Genomic DNA, 18,788 nt, shown 5'->3' with positions numbered 1-18,788 from the left:
AGACGAATGACTGCGATTCTTCACTGCCATTAGTCATTGCAGATGAAACATTTATTGGGTTCCTCACTGGTGTGTTGCTCCGTCGTGTAAACAGCGACACCCAGTGGCTACAATAGAAATTACAGACATGGTTTACTGCAGTACCACGTCTAACCCATGAGAGGCGCCAAATAACCGGGAAAAGCCGGAGGGGGAGGGGCGAGCGCCGCAGCAGGTCTGTTCACTGGGTTGAATAAAGTCCATCAACAAGCTAGTTAGCAGTGAGCAATGTGGTGAACGCTAACGATGATGCTCTAGCGACGAGGGGACATGGACTAGCTGACTGAGATCTATCCCGGCGCCTTGACAATCACCATCAGGCTGAGGACCGTCTCAGGTGGTTGTGATTAGCTGCTTCATTCATGCGGTCGCTGGTGCAGAGGGGGGTTTGAGCTCCTAGTGGCGGGCAAGCTCAGTCTTCAGCTCGCTGGGACAAGTGGGACAACACGGCTCACTCACCGGTACGTTTGTTTTGCTGGTAGCATGCTAGCGGAGCTAACAATAACTAGAATACTCAAATGCGCAGGTAGGACTGGCTGTGCCGCCGTGTATCTGCTGTGGGTCCACAGCTTAGAGGTGGATTTGAGGGTGTGCAGCCTCGGCTTTTAGCTAGCTTCTTGCAGCGTTGATTGCAGTAGTGGAGTTAGCAACGTTGCAACGAGAAAAAAGTGATCGGCGACATGTAAACAGAGGTGAAGTCAGCTAGTTCATGCACCAGTGGCCACGTTGATGTTCGTGCTGCTTATGGTGACTACGACCAAAAGCTTTGCATGTATTTGAAGTAACTTTAGCTACAAGTAAATTTTACTGCTAACATATGCTTTACTGTAGTTGTTGTTAGTAGTTTTAGCTGACAAGATGGTGCTCGTTCACTAATGGAGTACTCAGCATAATAACGTGAGGCTGCATCCATGCGTTGATGGATAGATCTGCTTTGTAGTGTCATCAAGTAAATGTTCCTCTTCCTCCCGATAGAGCAGGAGCATGGTGGTCCCGGACAGCGCCAGCGTGGTCCCCCAGCCTGGCAATGAGAGCTCCGAGCCCGGGTGCGAGCAGGAAGTGGAGGGGGGTCAAGACCTGGCAGGGGTGGAGCTGGAGGAGGTCCGAAAGCTGCAGGAGCTTGTTCACAGGTTGGAGGTACAGAATGAGAGTCTGCGCAACAGGGGGAGCAAGAAGGCCGTCATCCACAGAGGAGCCGGTGGGAACAGCAACCTCACAGCCGCGGTCAATATCAATGAGAGGCTGGATTGTGAAGGAGTGACCAATTCCCGCCTCAGGTTGGAGCACAGTGGCAAGCTGGGGACCACAGACTTTGAGCTGTCACCCCCTCAGGACAGCAGCAGCAGCAGCGGCGAAGAGATGTCCCCTCTGCCCATGGCCAGCAGGCTGGAGGAAGAGGACTTTCTCACCTTGAACTACAGCAACGGAGGGGGACAGTCTGAGGGGCAAAGCCAGACGCCGGAGAGCCCCTCGCAGGAAAGTTATGAATCGGAGACGCTTGCAGAGAGCGACTCAGGGGTGGACCAAACTGCACTGGATGAAGTGGACGTCCTCGATTTGGAGGATGAGTGTGCAGAAGTAGAGGATGAGGACAGCTGGTATGTTTCATCTGCACTGCTTATCTCTGCTTTTTGGTCACCTCGCATTGTCCCACTTGTTCGGGCTGTTTTATGACATTGCAAACATTTGCAGTATCCATAATGTGTAGCAGTGCATGTGAGTCACCTTCAGCAGAAGTCGAATTCTGGCAATATAGACTACAAGGATGCTGCATTTTCAGTCCACGTTATGTTCGCCTGTAGGTAGAGGAGCTCCTTCAGCCAGATGACTCACTTCTGCCTTTTCATTTTAACCTCTGATTTTAAAGTGTATAACTCCCCCGCGGGCGAGTGACAAAGGACTGTACTGTAGGTTACTGGAATTTAAAATGAGAGCGGCCGAGGCACAAGCTGCGTTTCTTTTCTCAAAGCTTTGTTTGACTGTGGCAAACATTCTGTTCACTAACTGTTTATTCACAGTTATTAGGAGGACATGTTAGCATGTCAGTGATGCAGAAGAGAGAGAGACAGAAGACACTGGAGTGACGAAGAAGCAGCAGCAGCAGCAGCAGTAGCAGCAAAAAAACAAAGAAGGGCAGCCAGCCAGAATGATTTCAGAAGCAGCTGACATGTGAATACATAAGGGAGAAGCTGTTGGTTGTCTTTAAAACTTGACTCTGACCTCGCCAAACATCTGGCACGACCTGTCTGCCACCTGTTTGGCAGGTTATGATGAGCGCAAAGTATTTTTTCCGTTCTGTGTCATCAACACCAAGCAAAGCAAACACTGTCTGCGTGAAGTGTTCTGTGAAGGTGTTTCAAGGACAAAGGTTGTTTCAGAAAAAAATTCTAATAATGATAATTGTTATTGGTGTCTTGACCCAGCATACGCCTGCATGCCATTAGCCGTGTTACAGAACGTGCTAAAGATCAACAAAGCTTCATCTGTGCGAGTTTGTTCCTGACTGCAGGTCATAAAAAACAACATGAACTTTGCTCATTTCCTCCAGTTTAATTGCTGGAATATAATTAACCAAAGAGAACAGTAATAGAGGCTTAATTACTGATAATCTGTGTTAATTTTATGCCAGATATCAGGCTAGAGATGTTTATGCCGTGCATGCTGCATTCCCCAAAAACAGGTAGCATATTGTGCTTCTGATGGCTACTTTAGCAGCTGAGCCGCAGCTTAACAGCCAGACCATTCATGACTGATTTTCAGTTTCACATCATTAGCCATACCATATGTGCTTTGTGCGGTTATCATAGCCAAAACATCCAGTAATCCTAACAGCGAGATAATCTGATCTGCCCTGGGCTGGATGCTGCCACATGGCTAAACTGCTTTGGGTGGGATTGCGCAGCATGTGATCCGAGGGCCCCCCCGTGTGACCAGACTGCAGCCAGGACAGAAACGCTGGAGCTGAGAGCGACTGCAGGATCTCATCATGTGTGCTTCTGATTCAAAGGATAAAATCTGCACTCGAGTCAAATTAGTTAGGCAAACTAAAGCGTAGCTCCCTCCCTTCATTCGACGATACAGGCCACGTTTCGGCGCTGCCAGGTCAGCTGAGGATCACCCTGTGAATGTCTATCTTGTTCTCAAGTTGTGGTCATTTTCCTCCAGGATTTACCTCATACACTCTTCAGCTTAGCAAACTGGTGGTCTGTTAGATTCCACACACAGGCCTCCTAACTCCATCCCAATTTCCCAGAGCCCAAAGTGACGATGTCAGATTGTTCTTTCGTCCAATCAACAGTCCAAAACTCTTCATTTGCTATCATAAATTACAGAGAAAAGCAGCAAATCCTCACACTTAAGGAGCATTACATTTAATCGATTAATAGTTGCGTTTTTTATTATTCTAGAAATAACTTGCAGCAGTTCAGTGTAAACATTGTACTTAACCCAGCAACCAGGTCTGATATATTTGCATATCATGCTCATGATAACTAAGTCAGCTACAGTTGCAGACCTGTGCCTTGCGTGAGTTTCAGCCAGGTGTTAACCTGTGACCAAAACTCAGGGGTGAACAGATCAAACACCAGCAGACCATGGGTCATTGTTCCACATCAAACACGGTGTTCATGCATGTATGAGAGACGCTCCGCTCCCCCTCACACAGGCAGGATGTGTGACCTGAATATTGCTCTCTGCATTGTTGCTCATTCCAGTGGGAAATGGGTCCTTTTGTGTTTGCCCAATGGGAAGATGATTTGCAGCAGATTGGTCCAAAACCAGTCAGACCGGGCCTTTTGTGTATCCGACTGAAAGGATCGGCCCATGTGACCGCCGGCTCAAAGCTTGTGGTGAACTAATGGCTGTTTGCCTTCGGTGGGGCAACACCGGACGCATCTCAGATGGCGGCATTGTGTGGCTGCATTAAAACCACTGCAGCCGGCTGCTCATAGATGTGATTGTGGATTTCTGCCAGTGGAAGTTAATGTACAACAGTTTCCAAATATAACTCGATGTCTGTCCTTTCCTTCTGCCTGTGATGCACGGTGTGAAAAGCGTTCTTTCTGTACATGCTCAACGTGATTAAGTGCATTCCTCACAGGCCAGACGTTCACACTAATACGCAGCTTGTTTTTATTCAGATCTTCTGCTCTGCACTTACTGTCATTTCTGACAAGCCTGTTTAATATGAGGCAGATTAGGCTTAGTCTCTCAGCCCTGAACTGCCTTTCCCTACCTCAGCTTTTCCATCTCAGCCCCTTTCACTCCTCAGTCTCATCTCCGTGGTAATAATTACTTTTTCTTCTCGTCCATCTCTTGTCCACAGGTTGTATGTGTCTCCAAAAAAGCAAGCGGCCGATCCAGGCACCGAGTCTCCATTGAAGTGGTGTCGACAGGCTCTTGACCACCGCAGCCCAGAGACAGAAATGGCTTGTCGGACCTTGATCAGCCGCTTGGACCAGAGTAAGCATTTTGACAAACTCTTTGAAAAGTCTGAACCAAAGTATTAATCTGCATATTTATTCATTCAGTCTTAAACAGTCCGTCACAAATGCAAAGCAGCAGCAGCTGTTGCACTAAACGAGAGACAAATGTTTTTATCTGACAGCCTTTGAGTCACATGTCGCTGCCCTGGAGCTGCTTGGCCTAAATCAAGCACCTAATTCAGCTGAGGGAGACCGTCTTACCTCCTCCTGTGAATGTGCTGCAGTCTTATTTACTGCTCGCCCCCGCTGTGCATGTGCACAGGTCTGTGTCTGTATGACAAAGCCCGTGTGGTGTGTGCATGCTGTGTATGTCTCTACGTGTGGACAGAGGTTTGTGTCTGATCCAACAGACCCCATGTATTATTTATCCTGCCCGGAGCGCCTGCTTCCTGCACACTGCAGAACCTGAACAACAAGGCCTTTCACACCAATGGGCTGAATGAGGACGTGAAGTCATGGGCGGGGTTGGGTTACACCCCTGGGTCATCTCTCCTTTAAAACGACAGCACCGGGCCATGAAACTGCTTGGTGCCATGCAGCGTGTTTCAGCCAAGCAGCAGGAACTGTGGGGTTTGCAGAAAAGCATACAGTCTGATTGAACCCTTTTTTTTGTTGGCTACGTTGTGAATGCAAATATTGTGTTGGATTTGTTCTCACGCGCCCGGCGCAGAGTGCACAGGTGGAACGAGAGGCGCACACTTTGGACTCGTCCGTTACTACTTGGAACTGTGCCCGTTTACACGAGAGCGGGAGGATTACTGCAACCCGTTAATCCCGTGTGCCGCAGCCTCCTTTCAGACTTTTTACAAGAAACCCAGCCGCTCAAATTTTATTACTGAAATGAATCGGGAGGCAAATGCTGATCTAGATTCACCTACACGAACCAAAGCAGCAGGTGCGCTTGGAGACGCCCCGTTAGTCCAATCACCCAAGACCTAATGCTGACACCAGTCATTGCGGTTGCGTGAATACATTAAAATGGGGCCCTTAACAACATTTACATTGACCCCAACCACTCGTTGCTGTTCCTCTTGTCTCTCTCTCTTGGCGCCATCCCTGTTAAAGTGTGTATTCTTCTCTTAAAGCGCCTAATCTCTCCTCTCCTGTTCCCTGCAGCGTCTCGATGGAGGAACATGTACAGCAGTCCATCGGCAGAGGCAGGCTCGGCAGGCTCAGGCCTGATCTCTCCTGGGTACCACAAATCAACTAACAAATCCCTACTAACCTGTGGCACTTCAGGTATGGCATGACATTAACACACCGCTCCTCCGTTTCCGCTCAACACAAAAGTGGGATTGACGTCAGTTATTGTAAAGATGTAGATCAGCTGATACGCGTGTGCACTAAGGCATCAACAATGTGTCCTCTCTGGGATCTGAATGGTCATTTTTAAATGCTGTTCTGGCATTGTTGCATGTTTTACCCAGTTTACTGTACGTCACATATGCTGCACATTGCTATTAACCATTTTTCGGTTACCTGGATCCTTTCTCTGCTTCTGCCAGGCAGACCGTGTTCACCATTCAGTGTTAAAATCAGCCGGAAGTCTGATCTCCTCCGCTCAGCTGCTGTCTGTCGAACAAATTTAGGGCTAGCATTTAAGAGAAGATCAAGGAAGTGAACACAGACGTCATGAGTGTGGATTTGGTTGCTTCTTGCATGACAGAGGTTGCAGCTCGCGTGGCAGATGTTGAAATTTCGGCCTAACACGGGAACTCATCCCACACACAGATCATTCCAGTCGCTGCAAGCTTTCAATTACATCACTGCACAACAGTCACATAGATTATCTGCAACCCCTATTCTCTGCAGCAGAATGCAGTTTGCAAACAAGCTGTGGGAATAATCAGATATTTCCGAAAGTCTTTGAAGTTGATGAGGTAAAACATCGCATATATCATTGCATATATTGTCTTTGCGCTGTTTTCAGTTGTCGCAAAGGATTAGCAAGTGATCACATTCTGTTATATTTGTGTTTTACACACATCCAAACTTTTTTGGAATTGGGATTGTAAAATAAAAATGCACATAATATTCTCCATGATTGATTGTGATCTTCATGTTGTATTGAAATGAGTGGAGAACTGTGTGTGCCTGGCAGATGGAAAAAACTCATCTGTAACACGAGAATATTTCGCGAGGTGGTCAGTATATGAGTTTATACTTCATACAAAGGTATGCTGAAGGTGTTAGGCGTTGCTAACCTGTGTGACGTATATAAAGCTGGTGATCAGGACTTTGTGGTGACTGTTACAGCTGCACTTTTGTTATTCCTCACCTGGCACTTCACTGTGCTGCCACCAAAGGTGCCGATGTTGTGAAAACCCTTTAAATAACAAATCTTTGCATGAACTTGTAAATGCTTGGCTTTGTGGGTGGTGACCTTATCTAATCCCAGACCTTTACATAACCAAATGCCCCTGGATGACGTTGTCATTTCCCGTTTGTCTCAGTCTGCGAGTTAGGCCTCAGTCAGACAGACACGTCTGGCGGGGGAACTTTGCATACTGCTTTCCTGAGCATCAGCAGCAGACAGTCCTTTGTAGACTAATGCTGCTGGGCACGGCTGAAGTGAAGTCGGTCCGGAGAGAAATGTGTTAAAATAAACGTGATAAATGTGATTGTCAAACAAGATTCGTCTGCATTCAAACCTTAAATTCTGAAATACTGGCTGAATCAGTCTGATAATTTACATAAAATCCACATCCACCTGTTAGATATTACATTTACAGTTACCACCAATCTGCTTTGGTTGAAATAAACTCACTGAATTTCAAGAGGAGAGAGAGGGCGGACATCAGAGAAGCAGCCAGGGAATCTGTGTGTAGAGCCAGAATATTTTCACATCTAACTCTTGAATTATTTTCAGTGGACGTTATGACCAGAGAGACTTTTTCCTAGAGAAAAACAGTAACTACCAGATTATGGATACCCTGCTCCCAGTCAGCACTGATGAGGTGACAGATAGCTTTGTGTAGCTTCACTTGTGAGAGTGTCTAGCTTGACTTTTAGCCCACCCTTCCTCTCCTCACAGCGTTTTTCAATGCGTTTAGTCACAGCGGCACTCAGCTGTATAACGTGCTCTGGTTCAAGGTACCAAACAAGCTCTTGAATCTCTCAGTCTTCACCACACTGATGGACAGCATAGGGGTCTCAGTCATACTGCACACCAACCGGGTGATGGCCTCAAACAGGCGTGCATCACATTGTGTGTGAAGATGCAGATTTACCTATAGACCGATGTGTGCAACCAGTCAAAGGGCCACTATTTCAGTCCTGGCTTTTATTTGAGAATTTAAGGTAATTCTCCCCAATATAACTTGGTGTCCCGCTGTATTTGCAGGTGTCACGAGCATGCAGTCAGCCCTGAGCTCGCAGTCCTCCATAGACAGTGAGCTCAGCACATCAGATGACTCCATCTCTATGGGCTATAAGCTGCAGGATCTCACTGATGTCCAGATCATGGCTCGCCTACAGGAAGAGAGTGAGTGGAGGGGTCGCGCACATCACGTGTGCTGGAAGTCACATGTTATTGGTCCAAAGGGTCGACTACTGTTTATGAAAGCTGCTGAAAGAATAGATGACTTCCAGCACAGCTTTGCAAACATTTTCTAGATATTTTAACTCTTTTGAGGCTCTGAGTGGTTTTCTGTAATTTTCAAATGTGCATGAATCTGTGTGTGTCATTTTTTGGTGTCAGGTCTGAGGCAGGATTATGCTTCCAGCTCGGCATCTGCATCACGCCGCAGCTCCACAGCCTCTCTGCAGTCCCTGCGCCGGGGTGGCACCTACAGCGATCAGGAATTTGACAGTTACAGCCTGGAGGACGAGGAGGACGAGTTCTGCTCCATGCCCCAGCGACGACATCGCTTCACCCCCTCGCCCTTAGGCTCACCCCGGTGCCTGTCTCCCTCCACCTCCAACCACGGTCAGGAATACAGCAGCCGACTCGGGGCCCCACGCACAAGAACGCCCAGACGGTCTCTCCAGGGCCCCAGTGCAGAGCTGCTTAAATTTGCCAAGAGTGAGGGTAGGCAGTAACAAATCAGAAAGAAGATCAGAGTGACCATCACAGAGATTCTACCCAAGCTGTCACGATACATCTCGCGTTGTAGCTGAATGTGTTCTGTGTGTGTGGTTCCAGAGGAGTTGAGGCACAGCATGCCTAATCTGGCCCCCCGCACCAGCCTACGTTCCCTGGAGGCAGTCAGAAACAGCCGCAGCATGGAGGCTAACCTCCAGAGCTCTGGCAACCGCATGTCCCACCTGACTCACTCCCCCTCCACAGGTAACCCAACCCTCCTCACCTGGTCCGCACCACTCCTGTCACACCTGCATTTGCCTTTATAGCCCTTTGTAGTGTCACATTTATCCTCCCACTTTACCTCCTCCTAACCTTTGCGTGACCACAGGTAAGGTTTGATCAACACTCGGGAAGATTGTTCTTAAAGGAGCGCTGTAGAATATTTGATCACTACTCGTGGCCAAATACTGGTCCTCATGGAACTACTGGTCCTCCTTTTGTTTATATCTTGCACTTGCACCAGAACACACATGCACGTGCATGTGTGTGACACGATGCACAGTCTCAGCAATGGTTTTACTCTGTTCCACTGATTTACAGATGGCACCAATAAGCACAGAGGAGAAGACGACGGCTAGCAAACAAACATGGATGAAAATTCTAAATTTTCCAAAACTTGTCTTTGTAAAGTGTCCCGAAGGCTACTTCCAACAAAAAACTGAGATATATCTAACAATATATTTTATATTACAGCCTATTCTTAAGACAAGATGTGGCAGGGGTCCTCCACTACATTTGTCCGAATCAGACACTGTGAGGCTTATTGTTTAATATTTTCACTTTCTTAGAAAATTAAGGTTATTTTTCTGAGCTTGTATCAGTGGGTACAGACTGCTTACAAGTGTGAAAAATCCATAATGGCCTCATAATACATGGGTCACAGGTACTTAAAGCCCTTCTCCTACCCTGACCCCTCCTCTCCCCTGACATACCCCAGGTATTGTACATTGTCACCCTCCTTTGATTCCCCTGGTCATGATTATCATCCCAGGCTTGCCTTCAAACCTCTATGTGCCACAAGTGGAGTTTGGTTTTCAAATACTGCATATATGTACATATATATATACATATATGGTTGTGTATATTAACAATATTTATTTGATTTCCAGACTTGTATGAAAGAAATAGCTGGCTGAGATTCTATTATGCCTCTGTGCCTTTCCTCCACTCAAGGTATGGCTTGTAGTCGGCTGCGTAGCAACGGCCAGTCACCTCTCTCCATGCGGGCTCCGGTTAAAGCTGTCACTCCCGCGGGCTCCATGGTGCCTGGTCGTCAGCCTTCCAGAGGTCTGCCTGTTGTCCAAGCACCGGCTGCAGGAGCCGGCCGCAGGGTCCAGTCCCCAGGTTCTGCCAATGGCGGAGCCTACATACCCGGGAGGGCGTCCACCGGGACGGGGAGGCCCACCGTGGGCCGAGGACAGGCTGTGCCAACGGCATCCACCAGGAGTAAACTTTCACAGCCCCCCAGGAGGTAAGTGGAATGTGTCCTTTTAATAGTGGTTAATGTGTTTTATTCCATTCAGATCGTTAAAGTTTCTCTCGTGTGAATGAAGACTCACTTCCTATTTTATTGACAGGTCTTTTGGCATGACTAAAATCTCAGATGAATCATGGAAGGATGGCTGTTACTGAGTCTGGCCAATGATGAAGGATGTTCACTGCTGCGACCCTCACCTGACCTTCTCTCTAAAACCTCTCATTGTACAAACAACACGGCCACTGTGTCCATAACTGTGTCGTACAACCTCTCGGTCCCCCATTTCAGGCCGGAGCTCTGGGCTGCACTGGATCCATAGTTAAGACTCATCTCTTTCCCTCGCATGAAACATCGTCAACCCACACAGAGAGGATGTGTAGGCAGACAAGAAGGCACACGTGCACACTCCACTTGTGACATGGACCAACTCAGAGCTTCCAGAAGACTTGTTTGTGTCAATTCTACTTATTTTTCTATGGTAATTGTGAGAAACTGCTGGAATATTAAGGGTTATATTGCTGTTTTCTTGTTGTAATTGATATGAAGATGATTTAAATGAAGATATTGCTGATTTGTTCATTTTCTGCGTGACTTCCTACTAGATGAAGGTGCCGAGTGTTGCATGCTTGGTTTTGTTTTTACTTATCCCTACAGCCTTTTTATCATGTAACTGCAATATGACAAATCTTCCATGTGTCCCACAATGATCTGTGTGAATTTCTGAATGATTGGTTCATTGTGAAATTATCATTAGATTTGTGTTGTATTTGTGTTCAGCTCTTTGAGTACACAGCAATGCAACTCCTGTAAACCACACTGCCCTTATAAATAATACAAAAAAGGAACAAAATGGTTTGTGCCAAGGTGCATTTCAGCTGCAACACTTTCTAAAACTAGAAGTAATCTTGATTCGTTAAAGGTACTGTACCGGTGCTGTGTTTTCCAGGCATTTTTACTGCATATCCAGAGGTGGTTTTGAGTGTTTGCTTTTGGATACCACTGTAATAAAGAAAATGTTTATGCACGAAGGCCGCGTGCCTTAGACAGCTATGCACCCTCATGCAGAGTGCCTCCGAAAATTAGGAGCTGTAATGAAAATGAATAATAAAATCTACCCTGAAACTAATTGTAGCATTTCTCGTTATTTTAAGCCATCCGTGCCAGTCCAAGTCAGTGTTTGCATCATAGGCTTATGAAGTCATACAATGCAATGCAAGGGAAGCAGCACGGCCGTCATCATCTCCCGGATATTTCCTAAGTGCATGACCAAAACGCCTCACAAATGAGTACTCGGCGCTGCCCACCCCTTGTGACAAAATGGCCTACAGGCCTCATCTGCGCATACAAAGTGTTGGAGCACAGTCTGCAATCACATAAAAAAATTTATTCATGGTGTGATAAGGTTTGAATTTTGTGTCTCGAAGCCAGGCGTAAATGTCTTCCCATTAACAGAATGTCCGTGTTAATGTAACTCTGCTCTCTTATGCATGACGCAAATAGTAAGGGATCAGCGGTAAACGAGGCCACGCATTGTCTGCCCCCCGCCCTCCCTCTGCTTGTCAGGAAGCAAGCTGATTGGCCGAGGCCTAGCAAAGGGTGCCCGGGGATCCAAAACTGCAGGCCGCACTTAGCTTACCGTCAAAAATAAACCAAAACAATAACAGACAAAACTGAGAAGGGGGAGAAACACCGATAGAGTCTGAAGACGACGTTATCAGGTAAAATTATTTTGAATCGGTTAGAAAGGCATATGGAATAAGACGCAAGGGCCCAGTCGGCCGTAGCGGGCCTCTTTCAACCCTTTCGAAAAACAACATGGAAGATAATGCGGCACAAGCTGCTTCACCTAGCTTAGCAAGCTAGCTAGCCGAACGGACGGCCGTCGTCGCGCAGATTATGGCGACGTGCAAAAAATATTCTCAGATGTCACATTGGTTTGTTGCTTATACTTATAGCGTTGTTGGTAGTGTAACGTTGTGAGGATGTGATACTTAATTGGTCAAATAAGATCGGTTGTTGCATTCCTTGAATTAGCCATTATGCTAAGACAAAATGGCGCTCGAAGGAACAGCCCTAGCTTGCTTGCTAGTTAGCTTTGGTGGGTGGAGGGCGGTAGCCGCCCTAGAAGGCTATGCATTGCATAACGTCTGCGGTACTTTCATTGGCGCCCTTAAACTCTGAGCATGTGTAGTTTTGTGCAAAGAGTCCAGAATACTATACTTTTTCAAAACGATAACCGTGACAGCACAGTGTTAGTTTTATCCCATTGTGATATTTCCGTGGAAATCAGGGACCCATAACGTCACTACAGACCATTGCAGACATGGCACATTTGGCTTATTTTGAACCGTCATGTGACGACAAAGCATTTCCTCCCACAAAAACAAGCAGGACTCCTCTTCTTGGAGCTATCAGAGCCGTTGTCTGTGAGCTCGCCCTCCTGCACACTGAGCGGAACAGCCCTTTGTCTCAGCTGGGCTGCAGCCATCAGGCTCAACCAGCTCCAGGTGTATTATAGCTACTGGTCCTCAGGTTGAAGCCGCCTGCAGTACTGTTAAAAGGCAGAGGATGGAGCCAGTGGTCAACAACACAGATTCCCTCCTCCAGACACTTTTTCTGCCTTGTGTATTTTCCTTATGCAGTGGTCATTATTTGTGGCGTCTACGGTGTCCTCATTGTAAACCTGAACCCATGCTGAAATGTTGTCTTTAAATGTCTTTACAATAGGTGGACTACAATTAACTAACTCGATATCTCTTTTTCCTGTCTATTATCATTGTAATACTTACGAGTACAAGTTGCTTGTCTTTTCGTTAACAGAGGGATTGGTTACCTTGATGGAAGGAAGCACATCGAAGATCTTATTTGTTTTATTCTAAGGGTTTTGTCAGCAAATGTGAAGGTATGTATAGAGTATTAGCTACTGTGGTACTCTGTTTTTGCATGCATTTTTTGCTATTAGTAATAAACATTAACAAAGTGAAAGAAAACCATTAACATGGTGTGCACTGTAATTTTCAGTCTTTTCTGGGTGAAGACATGGATCAAGGAGGAGGGGTGTTGGAGCTACACACTCAGGAGCTGAAGATGCCCCACGCTATGATCATGCAAGACTTTGGTACGTGATCAAGTAGGACAAGGTGACAACCACTATATTGTAAACTGTAATTAAATTTCAGCATGCAACATGTAATCCAAGGTAAAATAAAGGTAAAGTCTCAAGATAAAATCTGAGATTTCTTAAAATCATGACATTTTCGCTGCCTCTCAGCAGCACAAAGGATACACCTTCACCTTCTGGGTCAAATTCTTGTAAACTTAGCTAATGCCTTACACTCCATGGCACAGAGTACAGTCACTCACAAACATGGGAAGGATTACTAATGGACATTGCACTTAAATCATCAGTGAGCATATTTGTTTTAACATCCTTGAAGCACCTAAGTCCTTCAAGGATGTAGGGAAAACCCTGACTATATTTAGTGTGCAGAAAAAAAAACTGTGTTGTCATTTTGTTGTTGGAAGCTTTTTGTCATGAATCCTCTGTGTCTTGTATTTACAGTTGCAGGCATGGGGGGTCTGGCTCACATTGATGGGGAGCACATTGTGGTATCTGTGCCTGAGGGTATGCTTCTTTCTGATGTGATGACGGACGAAGGCATCCTCCTGGAGCATGGACTTGAGGTGGAAGGCCTGGAGACTCAGGTGGTTCAAGGCCTGGAGACCGAGGTGGTTGAAGGACTGGAGACAGAAGTGGTGGAGAGCTTACATGCAGATGTAGAGGGCTTGGAGGCAGAAGTGGTTGAGGAGCTACAGACACAGGTGGTTGAGCTGGAGGCTCAGGTAGTCGAGGGCCTTGAGGGTGAGGTGGAAGTGGAAGGTCTTGAGGCCCAAGTGGTTGAAGGCCTGGAAACTGAGGTAGATGTTGAGGGCCTGGAAGCTCATGTTGTTGAGGGCCTTGAGGAGGAGGTGGAAGTGGAGGGTTTAGAAGCTGAAGTTGTTGAGGGTCTTGAGGTAGATGTGGAAAGTCTGCAAACACAAGGGGTGGAGGCCCATGAAATATCCAGTGAAGACATGGTGTCGTCAGAACACAGTGTGATCATGCCTGACAATATTCTGGGCACAGAAGTTGCGATAGAGGAAGCGCTTGACCCCCATCATCACCACGTCCTAACCTCAGACCTCATCCAGGACTCCAACCACCACCATGATGACATGCCAGACCAGGTGTTTGTGGCAGAGCTACTGTCTGAGCACCAGGACAACACTCTGGACCACCAGCTCGTGTCAGAGGGCTTGATGGTGACAGAAGCCAACTCTGAGACCATAATCCACGAACAGCTGCCAACAGAGGCTGTTCCCCTGCAGACCGATGAGGAGGATGATGCAAGAAGCAGTTCTGAAGATTACCTCATGATCTCCTGTAAGACAGCTTCCCATATGATCACATAACTTTCATTAATAATCACTGTTCTTGTGCAATGCCATGTTTTATTACTGCTAATTTTTGATAACTAAAGTTGTTTTTGTTACTGTAGTGGATGAGGTGGGAGAGAAGCTGGACATAGGAGACACTCCACTTGAGATCAGCACAGAGGTGATGGAAGACAAGGAATCTAAAGAAGAGGATGGCTCAGAGGTCATCAAAGTCTACATTTTCAAAGCCGAAGCAGATGACGATTTAGGCAAGTGCATTGAAAAACAACCAAATCAATCATTTCAGCTGTACAAAAAGATCACCTGTAAATTCTTGGCTGTTAATCTGAATGTAGATCACAACTTTTTAATTTGTATTTTTTTCCCCTTTCTAGGCGGAACAGAGGTGATAACAGAGGATGATTACCAGAACGGCCACCCTGACCTGGAAGCTGCATCGTCAGGGAGACTGGGAGTTGGTCGTGACAAGATGGTTTATATGGCGGTCAAGAACCATCCAAAAGAAGAAGAGGATGATGAGGATGACAGTGATGATGATGATGATGACGACGACATCAGTATGTTCCTTTGTGACACAGATTTTAATCTTTTTTTGTCAGACAAGTTTTGTGGCTTTGTTTTGTGGGTATGTCAAACTCAAGTGTTTGACTGTTGACAAGAGATCAGTAAGATCTGAACAAGCTGACAGTGTTTTTGCTTAAGTCTGGTCAGTTTGTAAAAGTGTCACATCTTGGATATGTAACATGACAGTGTCACTATCCTGTTGATAATTTATGTCTGCACTGTCTCTGCAGGTAATACCATTGATCAGGTGAAGAATGGTACATCTACACCATTTCTGCAAATCCGAGAGGGGCTGGGCGCCAACCGAGCCCTCAAACCCAAAGCCAAGAAAAAGAAGAAAGGAGAGACCCGGCAGTGTCAGACTGGTATGAACAGCATCAAATTCTATACAATTAAATAATGAGATTGTTATTCTGTACTTTTGTTGTATCAGAACAGCAGATTTGATAATAAGCATTTCACATTTTTAAAAAGTTAACAGTATTTCAAATTCAAGTCTTATTTTTCAACCCTCTCTTCCAGCTGTTATCATTGGACCAGACGGTATGCCTTTGACTGTCTACCCCTGCCACATATGTGGAAAGAAGTTTCGCTCACGAGGCTTCCTCAAATGCCACATGAAGAACCACCCAGACCACCTGCTTAAGAAGAAGTACCAGTGTACAGACTGTGACTTTACCACCAATAAGAAGATCAGTTTCCACAACCACTTGGAGAGTCACAAGCTGCTGAGCCACAACAGTGAGCGCTCTCCAGAATACACCGAGTACACACGCCGCTACCATGAGTCCAGCCCCCTGGGCTCTGACAAGCTCATCGTCAAAGACCGGGAGCCCAAACTGCATCACTGCAAGTACTGCGATTATGAGACAGCTGAACAGGGCCTGCTCAACCGTCACCTGCTGGCCGTGCACAGTAAGAACTTTGCACATGTGTGTGTTGAGTGTGCCAAAGGCTTCCGTCACCCATCAGAGCTGAAGAAACACATGCGGACCCACACAGGTGAGAAGCCCTACCACTGCCCGCATTGTGAGTTCCGCTGTGCAGATCAGTCCAACCTAAAGACTCACATCAAGAGCAAGCATGGCGCAGATTTACCTTTCAAGTGCAGCCACTGTCCTCAAGCCTACGCTGACGCACGAGAACTCCAGCGTCATATAGAGATGGTGCAAGGCCACAAGACCCATCAGTGCCCACACTGTGAGCACAAGAGTACCAACTCCAGTGACCTGAAACGACACATTATCTCTGTTCACACCAAGGACTTCCCCCACCAGTGTGACGTGTGCGAGAAAGGCTTTCACAGGCCCTCAGAGTTGAAGAAACACGCGGAGACACACAAGGGCAACAAGGTGCACCAGTGCCGGCATTGTAACTTCAACGCTCCCGACACCTTCACTTTGAGTCGCCATATCCTGTCCTTGCATACGAAGGACCTCCCCTTTAAGTGCAAGCGCTGCCGGCGAGGCTTCCGGCAGCCTGCTGAGCTGAAGAAGCACATGAAGACACACAGTGGTAGAAAGGTTTATCAGTGCCAGTATTGTGAGTATAACAGTACGGACGCTTCTGGCTTCAAACGCCACGTTATCTCCATTCACACCAAGGACTACCCCCACCGCTGCGACTACTGCACCAAGGGCTTTAGGAGGCCTTCAGAAAAGAGCCAGCACATAGCCAGACATCACAAAGACATGTTGATGTAATGTCATTGCACACGCGAACACACTCCTCTTTCCCGAGTAAATCTGTGTCACACACCCAGAGGTAATTTTAGTGTATTAACAAAGAAATGATGGATATAGGCTGTTGATGAAGACGACAACATTATAATTGCCGTTCTGTGTTCTGTGTTGTAATGGGTGTAAACCTCCTCCCCCAGGGGTAATGCAAGAACACGTTTTAGATGGGGGTGAAGTCTAAAAAAGACAGTGTGTACACTGAGTGGGACAGCTGTAAATTGTGTTTTGTTTTGTTGCAGAAAATCACATATGAACATATATTCAGGGTCTCAAATGTCTATATTTTTATACCCACTCAGCTGAAATGCTGCAAGATGATGACTGTGTCCTGTAAAACAGAAAGCGGTGCTTTGTGAACGTCATGCCAGTTCTTCAGATGATGCGGAATGAGTACAGGAGACGCTCGCCTCCTTCGTACCAGCTAGTATCTCTTTTCCTTATTAACCAGCTTTTACGCTGACATTTGTTTTCAATGCCATCTGGTCTTTTAGGGGCAGGGCCATTCTTAAATTCAGAAATGGTTTTGAGTGATGTTGACACTCAATACGCACCTTTAAAAGATATCTCCATGAATCTAACATCTGAACTTCCAGCATTTTGGATTTTGAATTTCCATTACATTAATCATGTATAATATAGGCTATATTCCGTTAAATATGTCTTAAAATGTGAGTTGGAAATCTTCTGGGCTGGTTGGTGGTGTCTAACGAGGAGAAATGGCGCAGTTGGTATATTAGTAGAAAATCCCTTTAGTGTACACAACACATTTCTGACAGAAACCTCCGATTACATCTGCGATGATGGCGCCGATGGTTAGCTTCACATGTGATAACCCCTGGAGTTTTTGTATTGGACTGCCACTGTAACGTGTGATGTTTCCTATGACACAGATGTGCTCTCTCAGCTAACCATTTGGTTGCAATCATGCCTTACATCTCTCTGTTGGTCTTTATTCCTGAAGCACTGATGAACACAGCTAATCAGAAAATAAGTGATTTTTAACTCTCAAACATGCTGTATCAATACCATTCTCTCAGAGATTGTGTGTTTGAGTCAGTAGAAAGCACTTTAATAACTTTTTTTTTTTGTATTTTAATTACATGTAAACAAACCCTACATAATAAACAATTACAGAGCTTTGTGAGTCGGTAATGGTAAAGATTGTTTTTGAGTGTTATTGCTAGCAAGTGGACACGATCCATTACTGCATCAAAACTGAGTTATCAGTGACAGTGGTGGGGGAAACCATTTATTGTTTTGTTCTATGGATAAGTGATTGGGTTTTGTGTTTTGTTTGTGCTCACTAACAAGTTTCCCAGACCCTCGTCCTACAGTCGTAAATAACCCAACCCCAAACTGAAGTCAGTGGTCATCATATTGGCATTAGTCCTTAAAGTATGCACATATGCTGTCTTCATGAAATTAATTGTGGTATATATTAAAAATCCCTGCATTTCGTGTACTTTAGTCTATATTTTCTTTCAGTCTGATTGTGGGTAAACTACTGGTGGGGAAGAACCAAAATAAACAATTATCTTTTTACGCTTTTTGTCTTTCTGTCCTGTAAAAATGAATCGCCTTTACACGACAACGTTAAGACAGTCAGCAGTTTTAGCACCGTGTAGTGCTGCTCTATGCACATACACATACATAATTAAAGAGGATTGGTTGTATTGCAGATCATCAATTAAATTTACTGGAGGAATTGACAGAATACAGTTTTAATGACCCCATACATCATTATTTCATGCTGTAGATTCATGGGCCAACCTGATTCAAGGAGGCCATCGGGCAGGAGTGTAGGTATGACATATTTCTCCTGTGACTGCTCCTTACCTCCTCTCTAGATCAGTGGAATTGTTCAGCACAGATAAACATGCTCCATCCATAGCTTGAATCAGGAAGGCTGCTCACTGTTGTAATACCTCTGCTGAGTGTCTGTTTTTAGTTGCAGCCCACACAAC

General features: G+C 45.9%; 2 protein-coding genes across 4 annotated transcripts; both read left to right on the top strand.

Annotated features, from left to right (window-relative positions):
* The first annotated feature begins 241 nt into the window (after positions 1-241).
* LOC139331450 (SLAIN motif-containing protein-like) lies at positions 242-11,210 on the top strand. Of its 2 annotated transcripts, XM_070962918.1 has the most exons (9): positions 242-500; positions 1,015-1,637; positions 4,364-4,500; positions 5,640-5,762; positions 7,867-8,007; positions 8,224-8,553; positions 8,668-8,811; positions 9,781-10,078; positions 10,185-11,210. In XM_070962918.1, exons 2-9 carry the CDS (start codon positions 1,024-1,026, stop codon positions 10,237-10,239), a joined length of 1,842 nt encoding a protein of 613 aa, XP_070819019.1. In that variant the 5' UTR covers positions 242-500; positions 1,015-1,023; the 3' UTR covers positions 10,240-11,210. The 2 variants fall into 2 exon arrangements, with proteins under 2 accessions (XP_070819019.1, XP_070819020.1); XM_070962919.1 differs by lacking the exon at positions 8,668-8,811.
* Positions 11,211-11,616: 406 nt separating this feature from the next.
* Positions 11,617-18,366, top strand: znf711 (zinc finger protein 711). 2 transcript variants are annotated; one of them, XM_070962618.1, is made up of 8 exons: positions 11,617-11,802; positions 12,905-12,986; positions 13,106-13,202; positions 13,647-14,507; positions 14,623-14,769; positions 14,896-15,078; positions 15,316-15,450; positions 15,608-18,366. In XM_070962618.1, the coding sequence occupies exons 3-8, from the start codon at positions 13,124-13,126 to the stop codon at positions 16,786-16,788; spliced, it is 2,586 nt and encodes an 861-aa protein (XP_070818719.1). In that variant the 5' UTR covers positions 11,617-11,802; positions 12,905-12,986; positions 13,106-13,123; the 3' UTR covers positions 16,789-18,366. The 2 variants fall into 2 exon arrangements, with proteins under 2 accessions (XP_070818719.1, XP_070818718.1); XM_070962617.1 differs by having other exon boundaries at positions 14,623-15,078.
* The last annotated feature ends 422 nt before the right edge of the window (positions 18,367-18,788 follow it).

The sequence above is a fragment of the Chaetodon trifascialis genome, chromosome 5 (genome assembly GCF_039877785.1).
Source record: "Chaetodon trifascialis isolate fChaTrf1 chromosome 5, fChaTrf1.hap1, whole genome shotgun sequence".
Taxonomy (NCBI): domain Eukaryota; kingdom Metazoa; phylum Chordata; class Actinopteri; order Chaetodontiformes; family Chaetodontidae; genus Chaetodon; species Chaetodon trifascialis.
The sequence above is the reverse complement of the archived record's forward strand: the minus strand, read 5'-3'. Positions and strand labels throughout refer to the sequence as shown.